General features: G+C 53.7%; 1 protein-coding gene across 1 annotated transcript in view; it reads left to right on the top strand.

Moving 5' to 3' along the window:
• The window catches only part of LOC144127841 (uncharacterized), a 480,263-nt gene that overhangs the window by 241,623 nt on the left and 218,247 nt on the right, over positions 1-20,393 (top strand). The window contains exon 2 of the mRNA XM_077660804.1: positions 18,223-18,671. Within this exon, the coding sequence (XP_077516930.1) occupies positions 18,223-18,671 (449 nt within the window). The remainder of the gene's footprint in view (positions 1-18,222; positions 18,672-20,393) is intronic.

The following is a 20,393-nucleotide window of genomic DNA, read 5'->3' as shown; positions in this document are numbered from 1 at the left end:
AGTCGCTCTGTGCGAAGAAGTGTTGCAGTAGGGCCTACAATCCTTGTGAGTTTTTCAAGCGATGCGTGAAACGGGCTTTGCAATTTTTAACCCTTTGTAAGGAGCAATTGGGTAGAAACTGCTCTCTGCGCCGCCGCTGGAGAAGTTACGAGCATTTGGCGTGAGATGAGCGGCACGAATTGCTAGATGGAGACGCAAGTAGCGGCTGTTGCTTGTGGAAAGGTAGCCGTGCAACCAGAGTGGCTGTGTCCGAAGAAGGGTTGCAGCAGGGCCTGCAGTCCTTGTGTGTTTTTCAAGCGATGCGTGAAGCGGGTTTTACAATTTTCAACCCTTTGTAAGGAGCAATTGGGTAGAAACTGCTTTCTGCAGGCACCGCTGGCGAAGTTAAGAGCAGTGGGCGTGAGAGGAGCGGCAAGAATTGCTAGATGGTGACGCTTGAAACGGCTGTTGCTTGTGGAAAGGTATGCCGTGCAGCCAGAGTCGCTGCGTGCGAAGAAGGGTTACAGCAGGGCCTGCAGTCCTTGTGGGTTTTTCAAGCGATGCGTGAAGCGCGCTTTGCAATTTGCAACCCTTTGTAAGGAGCAATTGGGTATAAACTCCTCTCTGCCGCCACCGCTGGTGAAGTTACGAGCAGTGGGCGATAGAGGAGCGGCACGAATTGCTAGATGGTGACGCTTGCAGCGGCTGTTGCTTGTGGAAAGGAATGCCGTGCAGCCAGAGTCGCTGTGTGCGAAGAAGGGTTGCAGCAGGGCCTGCAGTCCTTGTGTGTTTTTCAAGCGATGCATGAAGCGGGTTTTGCAATTTGCAACCCTTTGTAAGGAGCAATTGGGTATAAACTCCTCTCTGCCGCCACCGCTGGCGAAGTTACGAGCAGTGGGCGTGAGAGGAGCGGCACGAATTGCTAGATGGTGACGATATCAGCGGCTGTTGCTTGTGGAAATGTATGCCGCGCAGCCTGAGTCGCTGTTTGCGAAGAAGGGTTGCAGCAGGGCCTTCAGTCCTTGTGGTTTTTTCAAGGGATGCGTGAAGCGGGCTTTGCGTTTTGCAACCCTTTGTAAGAAGCAATTCGGCAGCAGCTGCTCTCTGCCGCCACCGCTGGCGATGTTACGAGCAGTGGGCGTGAGCGGAGCGGCACGAATTGCTAGATGGTGAAGCTAGCAGTGGCTGTTGCTTGTGGAAAGGTATGCCGTGCAGCCAGAGTCGCTGTGTGCGAAGAAGGGTTGAAGCAGAGCCTGGAGTCCTTGTGCGTTTTCAAGCGATGCGTGAAGCGGGCTTTGCAAGTTGCAACCCTTTCTAAGGAGAAATTGGGTAGACACTGCTCTGTGCCGCCACCGCTGGCGAAGTTAGGAGCAGTGGGCGTGAGAGGAGCGGCACGAATTGCTAGACGGTGACGCTAGCAACGGCCGTTGCTTGTGGAAAAGTAGCCGTGCAACCAGAGTGGCTGTGTCCGAAGAAGGGTTGCAGCAGGGCCTGCAGTCCTTGTGTGTTTTTCAAGCGATGCGTGAAGCGGGTTTTACAATTTTCAACCCTTTGTAAGGAGCAATTGGGTAGAAACTGATTTCTGCAGGCACCGCTGGCGAAGTTAAGAGCAGTGGGCGTGAGAGGAGCGGCAAGAATTGCTAGATGGTGACGCTTGAAACGGCTGTTGCTTGTGGAAAGGTATGCCGTGCAGCCAGAGTCGCTGCGTGCGAAGAAGGGTTGCAGCAGGGCCTGCAGTCCTTGTGGGTTTTTCAAGCGATGCGTGAAGCGCGCTTTGCAATTTGCAACCCTTTGTAAGGAGCAATTGGGTATAAACTCCTCTCTGCCGCCACCGCTGGTGAAGTTACGAGCAGTGGGCGAGAGAGGAGCGGCACGAATTGCTAGATGGTGACGCTTGCAGCGGCTGTTGCTTGTGGAAAGGAATGCCGTGCAGCCAGAGTCGCTGTGTGCGAAGAAGGGTTGCAGCAGGGCCTGCAGTCCTTGTGTGTTTTTCAAGCGATGCATGAAGCGGGTTTTGCAATTTTCAAACCTTTGTAAGGAGCAATTGGGTAAAAACTGCTCTCTGCCGCCACGCTGGCGAAGTTAAGAGCAGTGGGCGTGAGAGGAGCGGCACGAATTGCTAGATGGTGACGCTTGCAGCAGCTGTTGCTGGTGGAAAGGTATGCCATGCAGCCAGAGTCGCTGTGTGCGAAGAAGGGTTGCAGCAGGGCCTGCAGTCCTTGTGGGTTTTCTAGCGATGCATGAAGCGGGCTTTGCCATTTACAACCCTTTGCAAGGAGCAATTGGGTAGAAACTGCTCTCTGCCCCCACTGCTGGTGAAGTTACGAGCAGTGGGCGTGAGAGGAGCGGCACAAATTGCTAGATGGTGTCGCTAGCATCGGCTGTTGCTTGTAAAAAGGTATGCCGTGCAGCCAGATTCGCTTTGTGCGAAGGAGGATTGCAGCAGCGCCTGCAGTCATTGTGAGTTTTCAAGCGATGCGTGAAGCGGGCTTTGCCATTTACAACCCTTTTTAATTAGCAATTGGGTAGAAACTGCTCTCTGTCGCACCGCTTTCGAAATTACGAGCAGTGGGCGTGAGAGGAGCGGCACGAATTGCTAGAATGTGACGCTAGCAACGCCTGTTGCTTGCGCAAATGTATGCCGTGCAGCCAGAGTCGCTGTGTGCGAAGAAGGGTTGCAGCAGGGCCTGCAGTCCTTGTGTGTTTTTCAAGCGATGCATGAAGCGGGTTTTGCAATTTTCAAACCTTTGTAAGGAGCAATTGGGTAAAAACTGCTCTCTGCCGCCACGCTGGCGAAGTTAAGAGCAGTGGGCATGAGAGGTGCCGCGCGAATTGCTAGATGGTGACGCTAGCAGCGGCGGTTGCTTGTGGAAAAGTACGCCGTGCAGCCAGAGTCGCTATGTACGAAGAAGGGTTGAAGCAGGGCCTGCAGTCCTTGTGGGTTTTCAAGCGATGCGTGATGCGGGCTTTTCCATTTGCAACCCTTTGTAAGGAGCAGTTGGGTAGAACCTGCTCTCTGCCGCCACCGCTGGCAAAGTTACGAGCAATGGGCATGAGAGGAGCGGCACGAACTGCTTGATGGTGACGCTAGAAGCGGCTGTTGCTTGTGGAAAATTATGCCGTGCAGCCAGTCGCTGTATGCGAAGAAGGGTTGAGCAGGGCCTGCAGTCCTTGTGGGTTTTCTAGCGATGCGTTAAGCGGGCATTGCCATTTGCAACCCTTTGTAATGAGCAATTGGGTAGAAACTGCTCTCTGCCGCCACCGCTGGCGAAGTTACGAGCAGTGGGCGTGAGAGGAGCGGCACGAATTGCTAGATGGTGACGATATCAGCGGCTGTTGCTTGTGGAAATGTATGCCGCGCAGCCTGAGTCGCTGTTTGCGAAGAAGGGTTGCAGCGGGGCCTTCAGTCCATGGGGTTTTTTCAAGCGATGCGTGAAGCGGGCTTTGCGTTTTGCAACCCTTTGTAACAAGCAATTCGGCAGCAGCTGCTCTCTGCCGCCACCGCTGGCGATGTTACGAGCAGTGGGCGTGAGCGGAGCGGCACGAATTGCTAGATGGTGAAGCTAGCAGTGGCTGTTGCTTGTGGAAAGGTATGCCGTGCAGTCAGAGTCGCTGTGTGCGAAGAAGGGTTGAAGCAGGGCCTGCAGTCCTTGTGCGTTTTCAAGCGATGCGTGAAGCGGGCTTTGCAAGTTGCAACCCTTTCTAAGGAGAAATTGGGTAGACACTGCTCTGTGCCGCCACCGCTGGCGAAGTTAGGAGCAGTGGGCGTGAGAGGAGCGGCAGGAATTGCTAGACGGTGACGCTAGCAACGGCCGTTGCTTGTGGAAAGGTAGCCAAGCAACCAGAGTGGCTGTGTCCGAAGAAGGGTTGCAGCAGGGCCTGCAGTCCTTGTGTGTTTTTCAAGCGATGCGTGAAGCGGGTTTTACAATTTTCAACCCTTTGTAAGGAGCAATTGGGTAGAAACTGCTTTCTGCCGGCACCGCTGGCGAAGTTAAGAGCAGTGGGCGTGAGAGGAGCGGCAAGAATTGCTAGATGGTGACGCTTGCAACGGCTGTTGCTTGTGGAAAGGTATGCCGTGCAGCCAGAGTCACTGCGTGCGAAGAAGGGTTGCAGCAGGGCCTGCAGTCCTTGTGGGTTTTTCAAGCGATGCGTGAAGCGCGCTTTGCAATTTGCAACCCTTTGTAAGGAGCAATTGGGTATAAACTCCTCTCTGCCGCCACCGCTGGTGAAGTTACGAGCAGTGGGCGAGAGAGGAGCGGCACGAATTGCTAGATGGTGACGCTTGCAGCGGCTGTTGCTTGTGGAAAGGAATGCCGTGCAGCCAGAGTCGCTGAGTGCGAAGAAGGGTTGCAGCAGGGCCTGCAGTCCTTGTGTGTTTTTCAAGCGATGCATGAAGCGGGTTTTGCAATTTTCAAACCTTTGTAAGGAGCAATTGGGTAGAAACTGCTCTCTGCCGCCACCGCTTGCGAAGTTAAGAGCAGTGGGCGTGAGAGGAGCGGCACGAATTGCTAGATGGTGACGCTTGCAGCAGCTGTTGCTGGTGGAAAGGTATGCCATGCAGCCAGAGTCGCTGTGTGCGAAGAAGGGTTGCAGCAGGGCCTGCAGTCCTTGTGGGTTTTCTAGCGATGCATGAAGCGGGCTTTGCCATTTACAACCCTTTGCAAGGAGCAATTGGGTAGAAACTGCTCTCTGCCCCCACTGCTGGTGAAGTTACGAGCAGTGGGCGTGAGAGGAGCGGCACAAATTGCTAGATGGTGTCGCTAGCATCGGCTGTTGCTTGTAAAAAGGTATGCCGTGCAGCCAGATTCGCTTTGTGCGAAGGAGGATTGCAGCAGCGCCTGCAGTCATTGTGAGTTTTCAAGCGATGAGTGAAGCGGGCTTTGCCATATACAACCCCTTTTAAGGAGCAATTGGGTAGAAACTGCTCTCTGTCGCACCGCTTTCGAAATTACGAGCAGTGGGCGTGAGAGGAGCGGCACGAATTGCTACAATGTGACGCTAGCAACGCCTGTTGATTGCGCAAAGGTATGCCGTGCAGCCAGAGTCGCTGTGTGCGAAGAAGGGTTGCAGCAAGGCCTGCAGTCCTTGTGGGTTTTCAAGCCATGCGTGAAGCGGGCTTTGCAGTTTGCAACTCTTTGTAAGGAGGTATTGGGTAGAAACTGCACTCTGCCGCCGCCGCTGGAGAAGTTACGAGCAGTGGGCGTGAGGGGAGCGGCACGAATTGCTAGATGGAGACGCAAGTAGCGGCTGTTGCTTGCGGAAAGGTATGGCGTGCAGCCAGAGTCGCTCTGTGCGAAGAACTGTTGCAGTAGGGCCTACAATCCTTGTGAGTTTTTCAAGCGATGCGTGAAACGGGCTTTGCAATTTTTAACCCTTTGTAAGGAGCAATTGGGTAGAAACTGCTCTCTGCGCCGCCGCTGGAGAAGTTACGAGCATTTGGCGTGAGATGAGCGGCACGAATTGCTAGATGGTGACGCTAGCAGCGGCTGTTGCTTGTAAAAAGGTATGCCGTGCAGGCAGAGTCGCTGTGTGCGAGGGAGGATTGCAGCAGCGCCTGCAGTCCTTGTGAGTTTTAAAGCGTTGCGTGAAGCGGGCTTTGCCGTTTGCAACCCTTTGTAAGGAGCAATTGGGTAGAAACTGCTCTCTGCCGCCACCGCTGGCGAAGTTAAGAGCAGTGGGCGTGAGAGGAGCGGCACGAATTGCTAGATGGTGACGGTAGCAGCGGCTGTTGCTTGTGGAAAGGTATACCGAGCAGCCAGAGTCGCCGTGTGCGAATAACGGTAGCAGCAGGGCCTGCAGTCCTTGTGGGTTTTAACGCGATCCGTTAAGCGGGGTTTGCAATTTGCAGCCCTATCTAAGGAGCAATTGGGGAGACACTGCTCTCTGCCGCCACGGCTGGCGAATTTAGGAGCAGTAGGCTGAGAGGAGCGGCACGAATTGCTAGATGGTGGCGCTAGCAGTGGCTGTTGCTTGTGGAAAGGTATGCCGTGCAGCCAGAGTCGCTGTGTGCGAAGAAGGGTCGCAGCAGTGCCTGCGGTCCTTGTGGGTTTTCAAGCGATGCGTGAAGCGGGCTTTGCCATCTGCAACCCTTTGTAAGGAGAAATTGGGTACAAACTGCTCTCGGCCGCCACCGGTGGCATAGTTACGAGCAGTGGGCGTGAGAGGAGCGGCACGAATTGCTAGATGGTGACGATAGCAGCGGCTGTTGCTTGCGGAAAGGTATGCCGTGCAGCCAGGGTCGCTCTGTGAGAAGTGTTGCAGCAGGGCCTGCAGTTTTTGTGGGTTTTCAAGCGATGCGTGAAGCGGGCTTTGCCTTTTGCAACCCTTTGTAAGGAGCAATTTAGTAGAAACTGCTCTCTGCCGCCACCGCTGGCGAAGTTAAGAGCAGTGGGCATGAGAGGTGCCGCGCGAATTGCTAGATGGTGACGCTAGCAGCGGCGGTTGCTTGTGGAAAAGTACGCCGTGCAGCCAGAGTCGCTATGTACGAAGAAGGGTTGAAGCAGGGCCTGCAGTCCTTGTGGGTTTTCATGCGATGCGTGATGCGGGCTTTTCCATTTGCAACCCTTTGTAAGGAGCAGTTGGGTAGAACCTGCTCTCTGCCGCCACCGCTGGCAAAGTTACGAGCAATGGGCGTGAGAGGAGCGGCACGAATTGCTTGATGGTGACGCTAGAAGCGGCTGTTGCTTGTGGAAAATTATGCCGTGCAGCCAGTCGCTGTATGCGAAGAAGGGTTGAGCAGGGCCTGCAGTCCTTGTGGGTTTTTCAAGCGATGCGTGAAGCGGGCTTTGCGTTTTGCAACCCTTTGTAAGAAGCAATTCGGCAGCAGCTGCTCTCTGCCGCCACCGCTGGCGATGTTACGAGCAGTGGGCGTGAGCGGAGCGGCACGAATTGCTAGATGGTGAAGCTAGCAGTGGCTGTTGCTTGTGGAAAGGTATGCCGTGCAGCCAGAGTCGCTGTGTGCGAAGAAGGGTTGAAGCAGGGCCTGGAGTCCTTGTGCGTTTTCAAGCGATGCGTGAAGCGGGCTTTGCAAGTTGCAACCCTTTGCAAGGAGCAATTGGGAAGCAACTGCTCTCGGCCGCCACGGCTGGGGAAGTTACGAGCAGTGGGCATGAGATGAGCGGCACGAATTGCTAGATGTTTACGCTAGCAGCGGCAGTTGCTTGTGGAAAGGTATGCCGTGCAGCCAGGGTCGCTCTGTGAGAAGTGTTGCAGTAGGGCCTGCAGTTCTTGTGTGTTTTTCAAGCGATGCTTGAAGCGGGCTTTGCAATTTGCAACACTTTGTAAGGAGCAATTGAGTAGAAACTGCTCTCTGCCGCCACGGCTGGAGAAATTACGGGAAGTGGGCGTGAAAGGAGCGCTACGAATTCCTAGATGGTGACGCTAGCAGCGGCAGTTGCTTGTGGAAAGGTATGCCGTGCAGCCAGTCGCTATGTGCGAAGAAGGGTTGAGCAGGGCCTGCAGTCCTTGCGGGTTTTCTAGCGATGCGTGAAGCGGGCTTTGCCATTTACAACCCTTTGTAAGGAGAAATTGGGTAGAAACTGCTCTCTGCCCCCACCGCTGGCGAAGTTACGAGCAGTGGGCGTGAGAGGAGCGGCACAAATTGCTAGATGGTGTCGCTCGCATCGGCTGTTGCTTGTAAAAAGGTATGCCGTGCAGCCAGATTCGCTTTGTGCGAAGGCGGATTGCAGCAGCGCCTGCAGTCATTGTGAGTTTTCAAGCGATGCGTGAAGCGGGCTTTCCCATTTGCAACCATTTTTAAGGAGCAATTGGGTAGAAACTGCTCTCTGTCGCACCGCTGGCGAAATTACGAGCAGTGGACGTGAGAGGAGCGGCACGAATTGCTTTAATGTGACGCTAGCAACGCCTGTTGCTTGTGCAAAGGTATGCCGTGCAGCCAGAGTCGCTGTGTGCGAGGAAGTGTTGCAGCAGGGCCTGCAGTCTTTGTGGGTTTTCAAGCGATGCGTAAAGCGGGTTTTGCCTTTTGCAACCCTTTGTAAGGAGCAATTTGGTAGAAACTGCTCTCTGCCGCCACCACTGGCGAAGTTACAAGCAGTGGGCGTGAGAGGGGCGGCACGAATTCCTAGATGGTGAAGCTAGCAGCGGCTGCTGCTTGTGGAAAGGTATGTTGTGCAGCCAGAGTCGCTGTGTGCGAAGAAGGGTTCCAGCATTGCCTGCAGTCTTTGCGGGCTTTCAAGCGATGCGTGAAGCGGGATTTGCCATTTGCAACCCTTTGTAAGGAGCAATTGGGTAGAAATTGCTCTCTGCCGCAACGGCTGGCGAAGTTACGAGCAGTGGGCGTGAGAGGTGCCTCACGAATTGCTAGAGGGTGACGCTAGCAGTGGCGGTTACTTGTGGAAAGGTACGCCGTGCAGCCAGAGTCGCTATGTACGAAGAAGGGTTGAAGCAGGGCCTGCAGTCCTTGTGGGTTTTCAAGCGATGCGTGAAGCGGGCTTTGCCATTTGCAACCCTTTGTTAGGAGCAGTTGGGTAGAAACTGCTCTCTGCCGCCACCGCTGGCAAGGTTACGAGCAGTGGGCGTGAGAGGAGCGGCACGAATTGCTAGATGGTGAAGCTAGAAGCGGCTGTTGCTTTTGTGGAAAGTTATGCCGTGCAGCCTGAGTCGCTGTTTGCGAAGAAGGGTTGCAGCAGGGCCTTCAGCCCTTGTGGTTTTTTCAAGCGATGCGTGAAGCGGGCTTTGCAATTTGCAACCCTTTGTAAGAAGCAGTTCGGCAGGAACTGCTCTCTGCCGCCACCGCTGGCGAAGTTACGAGCAGTAGGCTGAGAGGAGCGGCACGAATTGCTAGATGGTGGCGCTAGGAGTGGCTGTTGCTTGTGGAAAGGTATGCCGTGCAGCCAGAGTCGCTGTATGCGAAGAAGGGTCGCAGCAGTGCCTGCGGTCCTTGTGGGTTTTCAAGCGATGCGTGAAGCGGTCTTTGCCATTTGCAACCCTTTCTAAGGAGAAATTGGGTAGACACTGCTATGTGCCGCCACCGCTGGCGAAGTTAGGAGCAGTGGGCGTGAGAGGAGTGGCGCTAGCAGCGGTTGTTACTTATGGAAAGGTATGCCGTGCAGCAAGAGTCGCTGTGTGCAAAGAAGGGTTGCCGCATAACCAGCAGTCCTTGTGGGTTTTTCAAGCGATGCGTGAAGCGAGCTTTGCAAATTGCAACACTTTGTAAGAAGCAATTGGGTAGAAACTGCTCGCTGCCGCCACTGCTGGCGAAGTTACGAGCTGTGGGCCTCAGAGGAGCGGCACGAATTGCTAGATGGTGACGCTAGCAACGGCCGTTGCTTGTGGAAAGGTATGCCGTGCAACCAGAGTGGCTGTTTGCGAAGAAGGGTTGCAGCTGGGCCTGCAGTCCTTGTGTGTTTTTCAAGCGATGCGTGAAGCGCGTTTTACAATTTTCAACCGTTTGTAAGGAGCAATTGGGTAGAAACTGCTTTCTGCCGCCACCGCTGGCGAAGTTAAAAGCAGTGGGCGTGAGAGGAGCGGCACGAATTGCTAGATGGTGACGATATCAGCGGCTGTTGCTTGTGGAAATGTATGCCGCGCAGCCAGAGTCGCCGTGTGCGAATAACGGTAGCAGCAGGGCCTGCAGTCCTTGTGGGTTTTAACGCGATCCGTTAAGCGGGCTTTGCAATTTGCAGCCCTATCTAAGGAGCAATTGGGGAGACACTGCTCTCTGCCGCCACGGCTGGCGAATTTAGGAGCAGTAGGCTGAGAGGAGCGGCACGAATTGCTAGATGGTGGCGCTAGCAGTGGCTGTTGCTTGTGGAAAGGTATGCCGTGCAGCCAGAGTCGCTGTGTGCGAAGAAGGGTCGCAGCAGTGCCTGCGGTCCTTGTGGGTTTTCAAGCGATGCGTGAAGCGGGCTTTGCCATCTGCAACCCTTTGTAAGGAGAAATTGGGTACAAACTGCTCTCGGCCGCCACCGGTGGCATAGTTACGAGCAGTGGGCGTGAGAGGAGCGGCACGAATTGCTAGATGGTGACGATAGCAGCGGCTGTTGCTTGCGGAAAGGTATGCCGTGCAGCCAGGGTCGCTCTGTGAGAAGTGTTGCAGCAGGGCCTGCAGTTTTTGTGGGTTTTCAAGCGATGCGTGAAGCGGGCTTTGCCTTTTGCAACCCTTTGTAAGGAGCAATTTAGTAGAAACTGCTCTCTGCCGCCACCGCTGGCGAAGTTAAGAGCAGTGGGCATGAGAGGTGCCGCGCGAATTGCTAGATGGTGACGCTAGCAGCGGCGGTTGCTTGTGGAAAAGTACGCCGTGCAGCCAGAGTCGCTATGTACGAAGAAGGGTTGAAGCAGGGCCTGCAGTCCTTGTGGGTTTTCATGCGATGCGTGATGCGGGCTTTTCCATTTGCAACCCTTTGTAAGGAGCAGTTGGGTAGAACCTGCTCTCTGCCGCCACCGCTGGCAAAGTTACGAGCAATGGGCGTGAGAGGAGCGGCACGAATTGCTTGATGGTGACGCTAGAAGCGGCTGTTGCTTGTGGAAAATTATGCCGTGCAGCCAGTCGCTGTATGCGAAGAAGGGTTGAGCAGGGCCTGCAGTCCTTGTGGGTTTTCTAGCGATGCGTCAAGCGGGCTTTGCCATTTGCAACCCTTTGTAATGAGCAATTGGGTAGAAACTGCTCTCTGCCGCCACCGCTGGCGAAGTTACGAGCAGTGGGCGTGAGAGGAGCGGCACGAATTGCTAGATGGTGACGATATCAGCGGCTGTTGCTTGTGGAAATGTATGCCGCGCAGCCTGAGTCGCTGTTTGCGAAGAAGGGTTGCAGCAGGGCCTTCAGTCCTTGTGGTTTTTTCAAGCGATGCGTGAAGCGGGCTTTGCGTTTTGCAACCCTTTGTAAGAAGCAATTCGGCAGCAGCTGCTCTCTGCCGCCACCGCTGGCGATGTTACGAGCAGTGGGCGTGAGCGGAGCGGCACGAATTGCTAGATGGTGAAGCTAGCAGTGGCTGTTGCTTGTGGAAAGGTATGCCGTGCAGCCAGAGTCGCTGTGTGCGAAGAAGGGTTGAAGCAGGGCCTGGAGTCCTTGTGCGTTTTCAAGCGATGCGTGAAGCGGGCTTTGCAAGTTGCAACCCTTTGCAAGGAGCAATTGGGAAGCAACTGCTCTCGGCCGCCACGGCTGGGGAAGTTACGAGCAGTGGGCGTGAGATGAGCGGCACGAATTGCTAGATGTTTACGCTAGCAGCGGCAGTTGCTTGTGGAAAGGTATGCCGTGCAGCCAGGGTCGCTCTGTGAGAAGTGTTGCAGTAGGGCCTGCAGTTCTTGTGTGTTTTTCAAGCGATGCTTGAAGCGGGCTTTGCAATTTGCAACACTTTGTAAGGAGCAATTGAGTAGAAACTGCTCTCTGCCGCCACGGCTGGAGAAATTACGGGAAGTGGGCGTGAAAGGAGCGCTACGAATTCCTAGATGGTGACGCTAGCAGCGGCAGTTGCTTGTGGAAAGGTATGCCGTGCAGCCAGTCGCTATGTGCGAAGAAGGGTTGAGCAGGGCCTGCAGTCCTTGCGGGTTTTCTAGCGATGCGTGAAGCGGGCTTTGCCATTTACAACCCTTTGTAAGGAGAAATTGGGTAGAAACTGCTCTCTGCCCCCACCGCTGGCGAAGTTACGAGCAGTGGGCGTGAGAGGAGCGGCACAAATTGCTAGATGGTGTCGCTCGCATCGGCTGGTGCTTGTAAAAAGGTATGCCGTGCAGCCAGATTCGCTTTGTGCGAAGGCGGATTGCAGCAGCGCCTGCAGTCATTGTGAGTTTTCAAGCGATGCGTGAAGCGGGCTTTCCCATTTGCAACCATTTTTAAGGAGCAATTGGGTAGAAACTGCTCTCTGTCGCACCGCTGGCGAAATTACGAGCAGTGGACGTGAGAGGAGCGGCACGAATTGCTTGAATGTGACGCTAGCAACGCCTGTTGCTTGTGCAAAGGTATGCCGTGCAGCCAGAGTCGCTGTGTGCGAGGAAGTGTTGCAGCAGGGCCTGCAGTCTTTGTGGGTTTTCAAGCGATGCGTAAAGCGGGTTTTGCCTTTTGCAACCCTTTGTAAGGAGCAATTTGGTAGAAACTGCTCTCTGCCGCCACCACTGGCGAAGTTACAAGCAGTGGGCGTGAGAGGGGCGGCACGAATTCCTAGATGGTGAAGCTAGCAGCGGCTGCTGCTTGTGGAAAGGTATGTTGTGCAGCCAGAGTCGCTGTGTGCGAAGAAGGGTTCCAGCATTGCCTGCAGTCTTTGCGGGCTTTCAAGCGATGCGTGAAGCGGGATTTGCCATTTGCAACCCTTTGTAAGGAGCAATTGGGTAGAAATTGGTCTCTGCCGCAACGGCTGGCGAAGTTACGAGCAGTGGGCGTGAGAGGTGCCTCACGAATTGCTAGAGGGTGACGCTAGCAGTGGCGGTTACTTGTGGAAAGGTACGCCGTGCAGCCAGAGTCGCTATGTACGAAGAAGGGTTGAAGCAGGGCCTGCAGTCCTTGTGGGTTTTCAAGCGATGCGTGAAGCGGGCTTTGCCATTTGCAACCCTTTGTTAGGAGCAGTTGGGTAGAAACTGCTCTCTGCCGCCACCGCTGGCAAGGTTACGAGCAGTGGGCGTGAGAGGAGCGGCACGAATTGCTAGATGGTGAAGCTAGAAGCGGCTGTTGCTTTTGTGGAAAGTTATGCCGTGCAGCCTGAGTCGCTGTTTGCGAAGAAGGGTTGCAGCAGGGCCTTCAGCCCTTGTGGTTTTTTCAAGCGATGCGTGAAGCGGGCTTTGCAATTTGCAACCCTTTGTAAGAAGCAGTTCGGCAGGAACTGCTCTCTGCCGCCACCGCTGGCGAAGTTACGAGCAGTAGGCTGAGAGGAGCGGCACGAATTGCTAGATGGTGGCGCTAGCAGTGGCTGTTGCTTGTGGAAAGGTATGCCGTGCAGCCAGAGTCGCTGTATGCGAAGAAGGGTCGCAGCAGTGCCTGCGGTCCTTGTGGGTTTTCAAGCGATGCGTGAAGCGGTCTTTGCCATTTGCAACCCTTTCTAAGGAGAAATTGGGTAGACACTGCTATGTGCCGCCACCGCTGGCGAAGTTAGGAGCAGTGGGCGTGAGAGGAGTGGCGCTAGCAGCGGTTGTTACTTATGGAAAGGTATGCCGTGCAGCAAGAGTCGCTGTGTGCAAAGAAGGGTTGCCGCATAACCAGCAGTCCTTGTGGGTTTTTCAAGCGATGCGTGAAGCGAGCTTTGCAAATTGCAACACTTTGTGAGAAGCAATTGGGTAGAAACTGCTCGCTGCCGCCACTGCTGGCGAAGTTACGAGCTGTGGGCCTCAGAGGAGCGGCACGAATTGCTAGATGGTGACGCTAGCAACGGCCGTTGCTTGTGGAAAGGTATGCCGTGCAACCAGAGTGGCTGTTTGCGAAGAAGGGTTGCAGCAGGGCCTGCAGTCCTTGTGTGTTTTTCAAGCGATGCGTGAAGCGCGTTTTACAATTTTCAACCCTTTGTAAGGAGCAATTGGGTAGAAACTGCTTTCTGCCGCCACCGCTGGCGAAGTTAAAAGCAGTGGGCGTGAGAGGAGCGGCACGAATTGCTAGATGGTGACGCTTGCAGCGGCTGTTGCTTGTGGAAAGGTACGCCGTGCAGCCAGAGTCGCTGTGTGCGAAGAAGGGTTGCAGCAAGGCCTGCAGTCATTGTGGGTTTTTCAAGCGATGCGTGGAGCGCGCTTTGCAATTTGCAACCCTTTGTAAGGAGCAATTGGGTATAAACTCTCTGCCGCCACCGCTGGTGAAGTTACGAGCAGTGGGCGAGAGAGGAGCGGCACGAATTGCTAGATGGTGACGCTTGCAGCGGCTGTTGCTTGTGGAAAGGTATGCCGTGCAGCCAGAGTCGCTGTGTGCGAAGAAGGGTTGCAGCAGGGCCTACAGTCCTTGTGTGTTTTTCAAGCGATGCGTGAAGCGGGTTTTGCAATTTTCAACCCTTTGTAAGGAGCAATTGGGTAGAAACTGCTCTCTTCCGCCACCGCTGGCGATGTTAAGAGCAGTGGGCGTGAGAGGAGTGGCACGAATTGCTAGATGGTGACGCTTGCAGCGGCTTTTGCTGGTGGAAAGGTATGCCATGCAGCCAGAGTCGCTGTGTGCGAAGAAGGGTTGCAGCAGGGCCTGCAGTCCTTGTGGGTTTTCTAGCGATGCGTGAAGCGGGCTTTGCCATTTACAACCCTGTGTAAGGAGCAATTGGGTAGAAACTGCATCTCTGCCCCCACCGCTGGTGAAGTTACGAGCAGTGGGCGTGAGAGGAGCGGCACAAATTGCTAGATGGTGTCACTAGCATCGGCTGTTGCTTGTGGAAAGGTTTGCCGTGCAGCAAGAGTCGCTGTGTGCGAAGAAGGGTTGAAGCAGGGCCTGCAGTCCTTGTGGTTTTTTCAAGCGATGCCTGAAGCGGGCTTTGCAATTTGCAACCCTTTGTAAGGAGCAATTGGGTAGAAACTCCTCTCTGCTGCCACCGCTGGCGAAGTAACGAGCTGTGGGCGTGAGGGGAGCGGCACGAATTGCTAGATGGTGACGGTAGCAGCGGCTGTTGCTTGTGTAAAGGAATGCCGAGCAGCCAGAGTCGCTCTGTGCGAATAACGGTAGCAGCAGGGCCTGTAGTCCTCGTGGGTTTTAAAGCGATCCGTGAAGCGGGCTTTGCAATTTGCAGCCCTATCTAAGGAGCAATTGGGGAGACACTGCTCTCTGCCGCCACGGCTGGCGAATTTAGGAGCAGTAGGCTGAGAGGAGCGGCACGAATTGCTAGATGGTGGCGCTAGCAGTGGCTGTTGCTTGTGGAAAGGTATGCCGGCAGACAGAGTCGCTGTATGCGAAGAAGGGTCGCAGCAGTGCCTGCGGTCCTTGTGGGTTTTCAAGCGATGCGTGAAGCGGTCTTTGCCATTTGCAACCCTTTCTAAGGAGAAATTGGGTAGACACTGCTCTGTGCCGCCACCGCTGGCGAAGTTACGAGCAGTGGGCGTGAGAGGAGCGGCACAAATTGCTAGATGGTGTCACTAGCATCGGCTGTTGCTTGTGGAAAGGTTTGCCGTGCAGCAAGAGTCGCTGTGTGCAAAGAAGGGTTGCAGCATAACCAGCAGTCCTTGTGGATTTTTCAAGCGATGCGTGGAGCGAGCTTTGCAAATTCCAACACTTTGTAAGAAACAATTGGGTAGAAACTGCTCGCTGCCGCCACTGCTGGCGAAGTTACGAGCAGTGGGCGTGAGAGGAGCGGCACAAATTGCTAGATGGTGTCACTAGCATCGGCTGTTGCTTGTGGAAAGGTTTGCCGTGCAGCAAGAGTCGCTGTGTGCGAAGAAGGGTTGAAGCAGGGCCTGCAGTCCTTGTGTGTTTTTCAAGCGATGCGTGAAGCGCGTTTTACAATTTTCAACCCTTTGTAAGGAGCAATTGGGTAGAAACTGCTTTCTGCCGCCACCGCTGGCGAAGTTAAAAGCAGTGGGCGTGAGAGGAGCGGCACGAATTGCTAGATGGTGACGCTTGCAGCGGCTGTTGCTTGTGGCAAGGTACGCCGTGCAGCCAGAGTCGCTTTGTGCGAAGAAGCGTTGCAGCAACACCTGCAGTCCTTGTGGGTTTTTCAAGCGATGCGTGGAGCGCGCTTTGCAATTTGCAACCCTTTGTAAGGAGCAATTGGGTATAAACTCCTCTCTGCCGCCACCGCTGGTGAAGTTACGAGCAGTGGGCGAGAGAGGAGCGGCACGAATTGCTAGATGGTGACGCTTGCAGCGGCTGTTGCTTGTGGAAAGGTATGCCGTGCAGCCAGAGTCGCTGTGTGCGAAGGAGGGTTGCAGCAGGGCCTGCAGTCCTTGTGTGTTTTTCAAGCGATGCGTGAAGCGGGTTTTACAATTTTCAACCCTTTGTAAGGAGCAATTGGGTAGAAACTGCTTTCTGCCGGCACCGCTGGCGATGTTAAGAGCAGTGGGTGTGAGAGGAGCGGCACGAATTGCTATATGGTGACGCTTGCAGCGGCTGTTGATTGTGGAAAGGTATGCCGTGCAGCCAGAGTCGCTGCGTGCGAAGAAGGGTTGCAGCAGGGCCTGCAGTCCTTGTGGGTTTTTCAAGCGATGCGTAAAGCGCGCTTTGCAATTTGCAACCCTTTGTAAGGAGCAATTGGGTATAAACTCCTCTCTGCCGCCACCGCTGGTGAAGTTACGAGCAGTGGGCGAGAGAGGAGCGGCACGAATTGCTAGATGGTGACGCTTGCAGCGGCTGTTGCTTGTGGAAATGTATGCCGTGCAGCCAGAGTCGCTGTGTGCGATGAAGGGTTGCAGCAGGGCCCGCAGTCCTTGTGTGTTTTTCAAGCGATGCGTGGAGCGGGTTTTGCAATTTTCAAACCTTTGTAAGGAGAAATTGGGTAGAAACTGCTCTCTGCCGCCACTGCTGGCGAAGTTAAGAGCAGTGGGCGTGAGAGGAGCGGCACGAATTGCTAGATGGTGACGCTAGCAGCAGCTGTTGCTAGTGGAAAGGTATGCCATGCTGCCAGAGTCGCTGTGTGCGAAGAAGGGCTGCAGCAGGGCCTACAGTCCTAGTAGGTTTTCTAGCGATGGGTGAAGCGGGCTTTGCCATTTGCAACCCTTTGTAAGGAGCAATTGGGTAGAAATTGCTCTCTGCCGCAACGGCTGGCGAAGTTACGAGCAGTGGGCGTGAGAGGTGCCGCGCGAATTGCTAGATGGTGACGCTAGCAGCGGCGGTTGCTTGTGGAAAGGTACGCCGTGCAGCCACAGTCGCTATGTACGTAGAAGGGTTGAAGCAGGGCCTGCAGTCCTTGTGGGTTTTCAAGCGATGCGTGAAGCGGGCTTTGCCATTTGCAACCCTTTGTAAGGAGCAGTTGGGTAGAAACTCCTCTCTGCCGCCACCGCTGTTGAAGTTACGAGCAGTGGGCGTGAGAGGAGCGGCACGAATTGCTAGATGGTGACGCTTGCAGCGGCTGTTTCTGGTGGAAAGGTATGCCATGCAGCCAGAGTCGCTGTGTGCGAAGAAGGGTTGCAGCAGGGCCTGCAGTCCTTGTGGGTTTTTCAAGCGATGCGTGAAGCGGGCTTTGCAAGTTACAACCCTTTGTAAGGAGCAATTGGGTATAAACTCCTCTCTGCCGCTACCGCTGGCGAAGTTACGAGCGAGCAGTGGGCGTGAGAGGAGTGGCACGAATTGCTAGATGGTGACGCTAGCAGCGGCTGTTGCTTGTGGAAAGATATGTCGTGCAGCCAGAGTCGCTGTGTGCGGAGAAGGATTGCAGCAGGGCCTGCTGTCCTTGTGGGTTTTCAAGCGATGCGTGAAGCGGGCTTTTCAATTTGCAACCCATTGTAAGGAGCAATTGGGTAGAAACTGCTATCTGCCGCCACCGCTATGTTCCCGACCTCGTAGTCGGCTTCTGAGGCTTATTAACCGTTTCAGGTGGCATTTATCACTTCGATTCATAATAATATTTACTCCTTAAATATCATAACCAGGCCTCAAGAAAGACAATTCGTTTATTTCTTAACGCAACACAGAAATAGTATATATATACACACAATTTCGTACAAACTCTAAATATTCCAAAGATCTGATAATAAAATGCGAAAATTTGTTATTTTACCACACTGAGGGTTGTGTAATAAGCTTCTTTTCTACAATGCACATGACGCTGGAAATTCAGAAAAAAAAATTGACATTATTACTGGTAGCAAAAACTGCACTGTAAGAAAAAGGCGAAGGACATGCTACCATGATCACTGTTTTGAGAGCTATTATTTTGCTACGTACTCTAAATGGGACATAAAAAACACAGTATTTGCTGTATGAAGGATGCTGCACTCTCACAAAAGAAAGAAATGAGTGCTGGGCAGAGCGCACTTTGAGAAAAACCTGCGAATTTGCTATGTGCACAGTTATGTACAAAGTGCCTTAAGGGGTTAAGTGCAGACGGACTAGTATAATCTCGATGTTTTTGATGAGATGCTCTTTATGTAGATGTTCTTGAGCTAATGTTGTCAGGGTGTTTCATGATGGCTCTCAAGTATCGTTGTTTTGTTCCTTTTACAACAGTGGCATTTATGCGGCTGCGTCGTAGCGCACTGACTCGTCTGTTCTGGCCGCGAGCAGACGGCATACAAACGGTGAGACTCGGGCGAACACCTTTAAAATCTCTGCGCACTCGAGTTTGGTTACCGGCAAACATGAAATAGTGAGGATGCGCTCCGTAAATGCGAGTTGGAAGCCTTGAATTCATTTCTGCATTGATACTCAGTACTGATACTTATCCCACTGGCGTGGTCTGCGAGCAGGTACACTGCCCAGGACCATGCATCCCTGGTCGCCGATGACTCCATGTCTTGGGACAATGTCCCAGAATCCACTAGCAGCATAGAGGTAGGGCTGCTTGAAGGCGAGCAACACTCACCACCCGTGGGCGTGCTGGACAGTTTTCAAGACCGGCTTCTTGGCTCGCTGTCAGCGTTCCCGCGTGACGAACAGCGCGGCTTCTTGCTCAACGAAGATGTGGCCAATATACTGAAGGCGGATGGCTCTGTGTCCCTCAACTCTCGTGCTCTCAACTCTTCCGAGTACTTGGACCGAGAGCTTATGTTCCTGCGGAAGAGACGCCAGGGCCCACCCCCGAATGCAGGCCCTTCGAGTGGCAACTGGCCTCTGCGCCCTCCTGGACCTCGGCCCGCGGACCCCCGCTCCATGGCTGGGCAGGGCCAGCCCCCCGCTCCCATGGGCCAGCCGGATGGTAAGACTCCAAAACCGGAGGCATTTAAAGCGAGAGCTCTTTCAAGGATAGTGTAGAATCAGTTTGGCCTCCTTTGCATGCGACGGCTCTGCAAGTCTCCTTGACCACATGCCACATTTCCTAACCAAGGAAAAGAAGCAGCGCAATAGCATGCAACCACACAAGAAGAAAGGACAAGACACAAGCGCTTGTGTCGTGTCCTTTTTTGTGGTTGCATGCTGTTGCGTTGCTTCTTTTCCTTGGTTAAAAAATGCACCAACAACCCCAAAAAGAAGTTTTACTGAAGTATCTGTCTAGTTCAGTGGGCCCTTCCTTTTGTGTTCGTCCGTCTTCATGCAGCATTGAACTTTTGCCTCATTTCCGCCTGCATACTTAGCAGGCGAGAGCAGCGATGGCGTAGCGCTAGAACATCCGCCTCGCGTGCAAGAGGACTGGGGTTCAAATCCTGGTGCCGCGCAATTCTCCACCGGGTTTAAAATAAAAAAAAATCCGCGTGTCGATGGAATTGCATAACCAGGCCTGGAGTGCGGCCTGATCTCGGTAACCAGAACCGACAACGCACTCTCTCACCAGAGCAGGATTTGGCCACCCTGTTGTAGTACTTGGCCACAACCTTCTATGATCAAACCAATTAACCCTCGGCCCTCAGTCCCCAGCGGCTGCAGAGCAAGTGACCACGGCGGCGGTCAAACCTGTGACGCAGCGGAGGGTGCTAAGAATCTCTGGCTCCGGACAGGCCGCCATTGGAATCTGAACCTGGCAACGTTTAACGCTAGAACTTTAGCTAGTGAGGCTAGACTAGCAGTACTGTTTGAGGGACTAGCGGGAATTAAATGGGATGTGATAGGGCTTAGCGAAGTTAGGAGGACAGGTGAGGCGTATACAGTACTAAAGGACGGACACATACTGTGCTATCGCGGGTTAGAGGGTAGACGAGAACTAGGTCTGGGATTCCTCATTAATAAGGATATAGCTGGCAACGTAGAGGAGCTCTACAGTATTAACGAGAGGGTAGCAGCTATAGTAATTAGGCTGAATAGGAGGTACAAGCTGAAAGTGGTGCAGGCCTACGCACCCACATCCAGCCATGATGACCAGGCCGTTGAAAGTTTCTATGAGGACGTAGAATCGGCAATGAATAAAGTAAAATCGCAATACACTGTACTGATGGGCGACTTCAATGCGAAGGTGGGCAAGAAGCAGGCTGACGACCATGCGGTAGGTGACTATAGCATAGGCTCTAGAAATAGCAGGGGAGAGTGATTAGTCGAATTCGCGGATAGAAATAATTTACGGATCATGAATACCTTCTTCCGCAAACGAGAAAACAGGAAGTGGACCTGGAAGAGCCCCAATGTTGAGATTAAAAATGAAATCGACTTCATACTATGCGCTAAACCTGGCACCATTCAGGATGTGGCCGTCCTCAGAAAGGTGCGTTGTAGCGACCACAGAATGGTAAGGTCTACAATTAGCTTAGACTTGAAGAGGGAACGGAAGAAGCTAGTGAAGAAGAAGACCATTAACGAGTTAGCCGTAAGAGGGAAAGCACAGGAGTTTAGGATAGCGCTGCAAAACAGATATTTGACTTTAACTGAGGAAGATGGTCTTGATGTTCATTCAATGCACGATAATCTGACATCAATAATTACGGAGTGCGCAGTAGAAGTAGGCGGTAGGACAGTTCGAAAGGATACCGGGAAGCTATCTCAGGTGACGAAA

Source organism: Amblyomma americanum, chromosome 4 (assembly GCF_052857255.1).
Source record: "Amblyomma americanum isolate KBUSLIRL-KWMA chromosome 4, ASM5285725v1, whole genome shotgun sequence".
NCBI classification, from domain to species: domain Eukaryota; kingdom Metazoa; phylum Arthropoda; class Arachnida; order Ixodida; family Ixodidae; genus Amblyomma; species Amblyomma americanum.
The sequence above is the reverse complement of the archived record's forward strand: the minus strand, read 5'-3'. Positions and strand labels throughout refer to the sequence as shown.